Source organism: Pinus tabuliformis, chromosome J, assembly GCF_031772625.1.
Source record: "Pinus tabuliformis cultivar Carrire ecotype Pingquan chromosome J, CPIR1, whole genome shotgun sequence".
NCBI lineage: Eukaryota > Viridiplantae > Streptophyta > Pinopsida > Pinales > Pinaceae > Pinus > Pinus tabuliformis.
The window spans coordinates 1,181,696,467-1,181,706,607 of NC_142295.1; the positions used below are offsets into that span (position 1 = coordinate 1,181,696,467).

The 10,141-nt window shown below is 36.1% G+C and overlaps 1 protein-coding gene across 1 annotated transcript; it reads left to right on the plus strand.

Annotated features, from left to right (window-relative positions):
• The first annotated feature begins 8,554 nt into the window (after positions 1 to 8,554).
• On the plus strand, positions 8,555 to 9,499 carry LOC149231288 (calmodulin-like protein 2). Its single transcript, XM_089376256.1, has one exon. The coding sequence runs from the start codon at positions 8,750 to 8,752 to the stop codon at positions 9,335 to 9,337; it is 588 nt and encodes a 195-aa protein (XP_089232382.1). The 5' UTR covers positions 8,555 to 8,749; the 3' UTR covers positions 9,338 to 9,499.
• The last annotated feature ends 642 nt before the right edge of the window (positions 9,500 to 10,141 follow it).

Below are 10,141 nucleotides of genomic sequence, written 5' to 3' on the forward strand. Positions count from 1 at the left end.
TGCTACTACTTTACTTAAGAATGATTCTATTGTACATGAGAGCTACATAGAACAGTATGCATCATATGTTGATTTTAAGGATGTGTATGCTAACTTGAGTGAATGGAATCATGTTGAGGAGAATGATTATCATTTGCATAATAATTTTGTTGTTTCATATGGGCAAGTTATGTACACCACAAGGAGAGAGACTAAGTATCATGATAGAAGCTCATTCTTCTCTTATTAATGGACATTTCGGAGTAAGCAAAATGGTGGCATATTTACAAAGGTATTGTTATTGGCCTCGCATGGTAGATAGTGTTTCATGTTTCATTAGAGGTTGTTCATTATGTGCTACAAGAAAGCCCAACAATAGGAATCTTGGATTATATACACGATTTCCGGTACCTTCTAGACCATGGGAAAGTGTTTCTATGGATTTTGTGGGAGGTCTACCATTATCTAGAAAGCAACATGATTATCTTTATGTGGTAGTTGATAGATTCAGCAAGATGTGTATTCTTATGCCATGTGAGAAAACTATAACTACTGAACAAACTCCTGATTTATATTTTCAACATGTATGGGTTCATTATGGCTTACCTATTTCTATTGTTAGTGATAGGGATTCCATATTTGTTGGGAATTTTTGGTCCAATCTATGGAAGATGATGGACACCAAGTTGAAGAAGAGTATTGCTTTCCATCCGCAAACAGATGGCCAAACAGAGGTAGTGAACAGAACGATTGTACACCTTTTGAGAGGTTATTGCAGCAATCATCCCAAGCTTTGGGATGAGCACTTGTATTACATTCAGCATGCTTACAACTGGGCCAACCACTCTTCTACAAATACTTCACCTTTTGAAGCTTGTTTTGGGTATTTTCCTAAGTCACCTTTAGATTTCATTCTTGAGAAGGATGTTGCCATTGATGGGCATAGTGACATTGACAAAGATCGCATGTTCATTGAAAGAATTCAGCTCATACATCAGCAAGTTCAAGAACAACTTGAAAAAAGTCAAGGCAAGTACAAGGAGAGACATGATAAACATAGAGTTGATCATAAGTTTCAAGAAGGAGATGAGGTATGACTCCATATTAGCAAGGAAAGAATGCAAGGAGAAGGTAAAAAGATGAAGCCTATTCCTTATGGTCCATTCAAGATCCTTAAACAAGTTGGAAATAATGCTTTTCAACTAGATTTGCCTTCATATATGCAAATGTATTCTGTCATGAATGTGGAAAATTTACGTTTGTATGAACCTCATTTAATTGTTGATCATGAAAGTGACATTCAACTGCCATCCATAGATGATTTCTCGCCAGAATTTTTGGATGAGCTGAAAGAGGATGCTATCCTTGACAGAAGGACACACACTTCGAGGAGGGGAAATGTTGATTATGTTCAGGTTGGTCTTAAAGGCAGCAAACTGAGTAAGGCAAAGTGGATGGAGGTGGAAAAGGTGAGGGAGCTGTACCCTCACCTTCTTAATAGGTAATTGAAGGCTTTTGGGGTCCAAAAGCTTCCCATTTGGGAGGTGTGATCAGGTGATCATGTCCTAAGTGGAAAAAATTCTCAAATTTTGAATTGCTCAAAATTGTTTGAAACCAGAATGACAGGATAGGCCTCGTCGATACGATCCTGTAGCCGCAAATGACACTCAAATCCAACACTATATGTGAATGTTATTCAAGTTTGAAAATTTCTCAATTTCATGCAAAAGTCCAGTTTGACTTAGGTTGACTTTGAATAAAAAAAAAATATTTAAAAAAGAATATTCCTTCTTCATCCATTCACAGATCGACATTTGTCAACTCCAGATTACACAATGGATATACTATGGATTTCAGTGGCCAATTAATGGATGCCACGTGGCCTGCCCAGAGGTCGCCATGTGGCCCCAAGACTGCAGGTTTATTGTGGCAAAATTATTGTGTGTTGGCAGGAATCGACCCGGGTCGGGTGGCCGCCAGCCCACAGGGCTGACTGGCCCACCCACATATCCGTTCTTAACAACCTATGGTCTTATCGCGTATATAAAGTTTGTTAAAGGTATGGTTGGGGCGAAAAGGGGGCTAGCCCCCTATCCATAAGACCAGGGCTTGGAACCACAGGTCAAACCCAATGGATAAACATCGAACCCAACGGTTAAGCTTTACAGTTAGCATGTTCACATGTCTCGGCGGTGGTCTCGCATAACATTTATATGCCACGGTTTCATAACCGTTGGCTCCACGGTTCCGCTGGCGGTGGGGTAGTCGGTCCATGTGACCACTACCCACCTTAACACTTAATGCCACCCAAACCACGCGGACAAAACTGGAGCAGAGTCCGCCTTTTTAGGCGCTTTTGCCAAAGTTAACGGAGCTAACTGCAGTTACTCCAAGTTTGGTGGAGTTTCCTTAGGCCAACTTGGACAAAACTTCAGTTGGTCATAACTTTCAGTAGACAGAACCTTTTGGAGCGAATTTTTTTTTTTTTTTTTTAATTTCTATTTTAATTTTATTTATTTAATTTTATTTATTTATTTATTTATTTTTATTTATTTATTTATTTATTTATTTTTTTTATTTTTTTATTTTTTTTTTTTTTTTTAAATTTTTTTTTTTTTTTTTTTTCGGGTATTCTGAGCATTCCAGAGCCAATGGTATAGGTTGCAAAGTCAACAGAGCTGATCTTCAGGTACTTTTTCAGTAGAGAAGCTTGGAGAGCCATCAGGGCCTAGGGAGTGTTGGAGCTGTATTGGGCTATGGTTAACCATTGGAGGTGAAACCAAAGCCAATATTTACTATTTTCTGTGTTTTGAACTCATTTCCACAACTTATTTTGCCTATTTAGGATTTCTTATCAATGTATAACCAATTTGAGCATCTAATAAGAGCAAGGACATGCCCATTTGGGGGCCTTGGACCCGACAAATGTAGCCCAAGAGGGGTGAACTGCCTCATTAGCTGCTGTGTTATATTATGTGATTTTATCTTGGTGTGTTTTTCAAATTTAATATGCTAAACAGTAAAATGAAATAACACTCCTTCACACATAAGACTCATAAATTTACCAAAAACACTTTGTTTCAACTGCAAGACATGTAAAACAATTTGCACATATAATTTTATGGAAATTAATACCTTGAACTGCAAATACAAGTAGTTTCATTTTCAGATCATCTACTACTTGGGTTGACTTAGTATTAGGCTTATCCATGGTTTTTTATTGACAAAAAAATTATTTTTCTTCACTATAATGAGTCTAAATGAGACTATGACTCATGACCAATATTATTCTTTATCCTAGTAAGACCTAGAAAAACTAAAAGCACAAAGAACATGCTTTTGACTCAAACTTGAGTATGAAACCCATACTCCAAAACAAAATATAATTTCTTTTTCTTTCTTTATAAAGAATATACAATGTCATGATTACAATTACATCATAATGAAGACCAAACCTAGTTACAATTTTCAACATGAATGACTCCCATTCAAATGGTAGATCTACCATGAATATAGGAATTTTTCCCGAGACTATAAGAAATCCCAAGCTAGAAATGGGGGATATCAAGATTCACCCCAGGAGGAACAATGCCAAGTCCAACGGAAGGGGGTTAATGGAAACATAGGAAACTCAAGCAAAACCCCCAGAGACAGAACAAAAATGTGGCTTCATCTTCAGTAAACCCAATCGGGATTTTTACAAATGCATGAGATTTTGAGAAAGGAGACTTGCCAAAATAAGGAGAAAAGTTGGTAAATACAAAAGAAACCCTAGAGGGGGGAGAAGGAGAAATGAGAGAATTAAACCTTACTGCAATTCCAAATGTTGTGAACTAGGAGCAACCTTTGGGAAAAAACAATGAAATAAAGACTATTGAGGTCAGAAAGGGTCATGAGGTTATGCCGATACTCGAAGGAACGCCTCAATTTCAAAGGGAAACAAATATGGGAAGTGGGAAGGTCATGACAAGAAACGCCAGAAAGAAGATCACTTGGGAAGGAGAGTCCACAAGTCATGAAACTGAGAACCTTACAAAAATAGGGAGGTCAATAAGAAAGTAAGAATGGGAGGCAGAAGCAGAGCTAGATATTAAGCTATGCAACCAACCTCAGATTACTCAAGCTTTTAAGACATCTGCAAATGGAGAACAAGGAAGTGTTAAAGTCAGAGGTAAGCTTTCAACTCCAAAATCTAAATGAAATCCCTTACATGGAAACCCTATTAAATCCCAAGCTATAAAAGACATGATCATGTAGGAAAAACCCCATATATTACTTCTGCAAGAAACCAAGCTCGACGATAATGAAATATTGCATCTCTCACTAAATTTCTGGAAAGAATACATAGGTATGACCCAAATTTCAAATAGGGCCTCTAGAAGCTTAGACACCTTTTGGTTGAATTCACAATTCACTCTACTCAATAGTGCTAAATCCAAATTCTGGATCGTTGTCCTTCTAGAGAAAAATGATACAAAAGACAAATTTCTAGTAATTAATGTATATATTCTAGCTAATTATGGCGAGAAGAGTGAATTATGGGATTCTTTGATCAATTTGAAGGAAGAGTAGTGGTACACATACAATATAGTGTGTGTGTCGGGGGGAGGGGGAGAATTCAACACCATATTGTACAATTTTGAAAAACGAAGAGGTAACATTGTAAGGGACTTGTCATGCCCCTAGGCCGGCTGTAGTCTTTCAACCACTCTTGGTGAGGTGCGGCACCACCGAACACTTTCTTTTCACCAATACTTATGTTCGTGGACTACGCCTAACAACTTATCCTACTTAGTTTGTTTTTCGCAACCAAGTAATTATTAATGTTTTCCATTATACCAATGAACACCCATACACATTCATTATCAACAACAATTATACAAGAGAACACAATTTCATAGTATAAAGGGAGGGGCAACTCCCTAAAAAATGAGTCTGCCCGAACAATATATTATACAGTCTTTCAATATTAGAAAGCTTTACAAGTATACTTGGAAACAACAAGTTTCATACTTAGCCAATTTTACAACTTCATCACACCTCCGTGTGATAACCAAGATTCTTTGCCCAAGTCAGGCGGGCGCGCCCTCACACGAGCTGCCTTCCGCACTTCACAACTGAACCTTGTTCACCTTGCACGACGGGCGGGCAACCCACCCGAGTCACCTGAGTCACCTTCGTTTGCTCCTACACGGCGGGCGGGCGACCTCACCCAAGTCCCCGTTCACCTCCGCGTTTAGCCTTGCACGACAGTGGGCACTCACCCGAGCTACCCGAGACACCCGTTCAACGTTCGGCGCCTTCACCCGCGCCTTCACCCGAACACCGGGCAGCTTCACCCGCACCCTTAACTGATGTGCCGGGCGACCTCCTACCCACACCCTTCACCCTTCACCAACTTGCGTGCTATTCCGTGTAGTCTTGCCCGTGAGTCGGGCACATAGAGCTGCGCCTTAACTCAGCCTTCTTTACACTTCTTCGCACCTTCCTTTGATGTAGAGTGAATGACCAAGTTCGAATGTGCTCCTCCAAAGCTCCAACGCTTCACTATTTATACGTTTCTCGCATGGTCGTGCCACCCATGGCTGACCTACACTTTCTTGCCAAGCCGACGCCTTCCATTTGCTACCTCGTTTGGTCGGCCCAATGACCAACGCCCAAACTTGCAATTCTTCAACCGTCGGCCTGTCTGAACGAACCCACCAGCTCGTCCTCTATATAAACACGCTCGCTCCTTCACTTTTCGCACGCATGCTCCAAGTGACCGCTCTGCTGTTTTATTGCTCAACCGCGCGCTCGTTTGGCTAACCAACTCGTCGCACTTGCGTGGCAGTCATGCCTTGGATCGTAGGGCCTTACAGGACCCCTTTTGCGAGCGAATGGAAGATTTAGCAAATAACTGGGATCTTGTTGACATTGTCCCAAAAAAAATCTAGCATACATTTTTAAAAATCATAAATTTAAGGTTTTTAGTTTACAAAAATCCAACATCTTAAAAGTGTTTGAAAACATTGAATCTATTTATACATTTAAAAATACATTTTAAATAATAAAAAATCATAATTTTACTTAAAAAAATATATTATCTTATTCCAACCAAAAAATTGTTTCATCTAATAATTAAACTACACCTATTTTAAACAATACATCACAAATTCAATATTTTTAAAATAGTGCATGACTTTATTGAAATTCCATTAAATTATTTTATTAAGTGTATTTCTAAACCATATTTTCAAAAGGTACATCACTTTTAAACCAATTCTTAAGTGCAGTTTGTATTTTAAAGAGATTGTTCATATTGCGTTTAAAAAACAATTAATTAAAACTTTACCTTTAAAATTTTAATTAATTGTTTTTTAAATGCAATATGAACGATCTGTTTACAATACAAACCGCACTTAATAAAATAATTTTATGGACCTTGTATAAAAGTGATGAACGCCGCGGTTAGAATTTAATTAAGTGTTTCTTAAATGAAATACGAATGATTTATTTAAAATAAAATAATTTTATGGACCGGCGGTTAGAATTTAATTAAGTGTTTTTTTAAATGAAATACGAATAATTTATTTAAAATACAAAATTGCAGGCTAGTGTGTTTATTTATATAAAATTGCATGGTATTTATAAATATAATTTATTTATATTATTATTATGATTTGATTTGATTGAGGATGATGATAATGATTAATGTTTATTAAGATTAATGTAATTAGATTTTTAAAGAGTTATTTGAGACTTTTTAATATTTTATTTTTATGATATAAAATAAATCTTCTTAAATCATAATAATTTTGACTTAACAAGTCAAAAAAGGTTGGTAGTATGGCAAATAGTAGTGTGGCAAATCTTTTAGAAATGAAAGCATGTGAGTGAGATCCACGAATTTCAAGAAAAAGTGTTTCTCATTTTCAAACTTTATAGTATCTTAAAAGTGACAAATTATGTTATTCCAGAGTGTTTTGGGTTATGGAAATGTGTAATTTTTCTAATTTTAATATAAATATATAAATGATACTAAAATAATAATAATAATAATAATAATAATAAATTGATATTTATTATAAATAAAATATTTTAATATTTATTTTATTTCAAGAAAAAGTGTTTCTCATTTTCAAGCTTTATAGTATCCTAAAAGTGACAAATTATGTTATTGCAGAGTGTTTTGGGCTATGGAAATGTGTAATTTTTCTAATTTTAGTATAAAATATATAAATGATAATAAAATAATAATAATAATAATAATAAATTGATATTTATTATAAATAAAATATTTTAATATTTATTTTAAATAAAGTAAAGTAATCATATAAATTAAATACGTGTTAAATGTCAATAGACATAAAATATTTATTTACTTTATAATATATGTATGATATTGGCCAAAAACAAATATATAAAAGAAAATTAAATTTATTTAAATTATTATTTTTAATAATTATAAAAATAATAATAATATATAACTTAGAGTGTTTTGGGTTATGGAAATGTGTAATTTTTCTAATCTTAATATAAAATATATAAATGATACTAAAATAAAAAAAATAATAATAATAAATTGATATTTATTATAAATAAAATATTTTAATATTTATTTTAAATAAAGTAAGGTAATCATATAAATTAAATGCCTGTTAAATGTCAATAGACATAAAATATTATGATATTGGCCAAAAACAAATATATAAAAAAAATTAAATTTATTTAAATTATTATTTTTAATAATTATAAAAATAATAATAATATATAACTTAAACTATATATAAATCATTTTTTAGCAATGAAGATTCTTAATATCGTTGAATTGAGAGTTCTGTGATCCATAATAGTTATAAGAAGAGCTTCTGGGTAAATCACATATAGTAAGACCTTTGTCGACGCGTTTCGAGCCAGCAAGTGTGGCTCATCGTCAGGACAAGTTGAAGAAAACAGATCCATCTTTGAGTGTTAAATAGTCTGAGCAGGGCCTCCAACAACTATCTAGATTAACGGCTAGTTGTTGGAGGCCCTGCTCAAACTATTTAACACGCAAAGCTGGATCTGTTTTCTTCAACTTGTCCTGACGATGAGCCACACTTGCTGGCTCTTCCTATATGTGATTTACAACTATCTAGATTAACGGCTAGTTGTTGGAGGCCCTGCTCAAACTATTTAACACGCAACGCTGGATCTGTTTTCTTCAACTTGTCCTGACGATGAGCCACACTTGCTGGCTCTTCCTATATGTGATTTACAGAGAAGCTCTTCTTATAATTCTTAATATCATTAAAAAAAACTATAAATGGTCCAAACACAGAGCTGAATTAAAATATATTTAAAATTTTTTAATTAAAATATATTTAAATTTTTTTAAATATTTTATTGTACTTGTTCACATTGCGATGTTAGGTTTGGGTAAACTTCGGGAAAGTCATGGAAATGTAGAATGAGACTCCAGTCAAAATTGACTGTTTGGTATTGAAGTGATTGTTATTCACAAATTCACGGCATAATTGCCTGTTTGGTATTGAAGTGATTGTTATTCACAAATTCACGGCATCCCACACGTTTTCTGTGTTGCTTACTTGTTGCCCAAGTTTCTCACAGAAACTATATATTATCACCATATGGAGCCTAGATCCAGAAGTTTCCATCTATTTCGGCCTGCCATTAGATAGCCCCAGTACATCGGCTCTGGCCATATTTATACAGAGCGAAGTTCTTTGTTCTCGGAGTAGTTGAACACTCATTGCTCTTCGATTTGGTATCCGCCGATTCGCTACTCATGTGTCCTCGAAGCAGAAACAGGAGGTCGGCACTATCAGAAATAAAATCGTGGACGCACGAACCGTGGAAGGCGAAAGACGCGTTCAACGTATTGGACAAAGATGGGGACGGGAAAATCAGTCTCTCGGATCTCCAAGACTTCTTCAGCGTGGGGAAGGGACTGAGCACAGAGGAAATGGAGAGTATGATAGCTGTTGCCGACGCCGACAACAGCGGCTCTGTGGACTTTGAGGAGTTTCGCCGGATACTGCAGCTGAATATGCCGGAAATTCAAGAAATTAAAGAAGCCAGGCCGGAAATTCAAGAAATTAAAGAAACCAGATCGAGTTCCAATGATGCTCAGATGTGGGCGTTCAAGGAGGCATTTAACGTGCTGGACACCGACAGAGATGGAATTGTGAGCACAGAGGATCTAAAGACCACCTTCTCTTCCTGCACCGCTAGTGCCGGCAGCAGCAGTGGAAGCTGCACTGCAATGATGAGCGAGAAAGATTTGGCGGACATGATAGAGGCGGCAGGCGGTTCCGTCAAATGTGGCGTCCGCTACGAAGGTTTTGCCCGGCTGATGATGACGATGACGAATTAATCTGCCTTTGTCTGTTTCTGCATTCGGAGATTCGAATGCTTTAATTTTGGTCTGTAACAGCTTGGACTGTTACTTAAATATTCCCTAAAGAAATATCTAAACTGTTTTTAATGATCTTTGTTTATGCGACTTTTACAGTGACAGCAAATCACAAATCTTGATTGATCTAGATCGTCTATCGTGTTTGATCAATATTGTCTTTACAAATATAAAATGTTTTCGAATATAGGCTGAACATGCCAAATTTGTCAAAATGCTGTACAGATTCTTTGATTTCTACAGATGCCAAGTGCCAATAGCGTGTTCACATATGTATGGATTAATAACATGGTTCGATTAGGCTGATTCTGCTGTCGCACAGTCTCTCTCCCAAGTCGGTTATCGGCGCAGCTTTTTCTGTTTTTTTCTTTCAACCAAATCGCACAGTGTCTCTCCCAAGCCGGTTATCCCAACGATGGGCGCAGTTTTTTTGGTTTTTTTCTTTCAACCAAAGAAATCATGTTGTAGCAGCTTTCAGGTATATATAGTATCATGTTGTAGCAGCTTTCAGGTATATATAGTTTTATTTGGGATTAGAACACAAAACTCGCTAAGACCAAGCCTCCCTGTTATTGGACCTAAGTTCTCCTCTGTCAAAGAGGAGACAACGAAAAAAAACCATTGCACTAATAGTACCATAAAATTGCAGGGTCTGAAACCCTTTTTCTTCTTACTTTCTAATGACTCTCTATAGGTTAATGTCTGTCGTACCTGGAGCAACTCTTAAACATACATAATCTTGTCCAAAATTAAAACATTTAACCT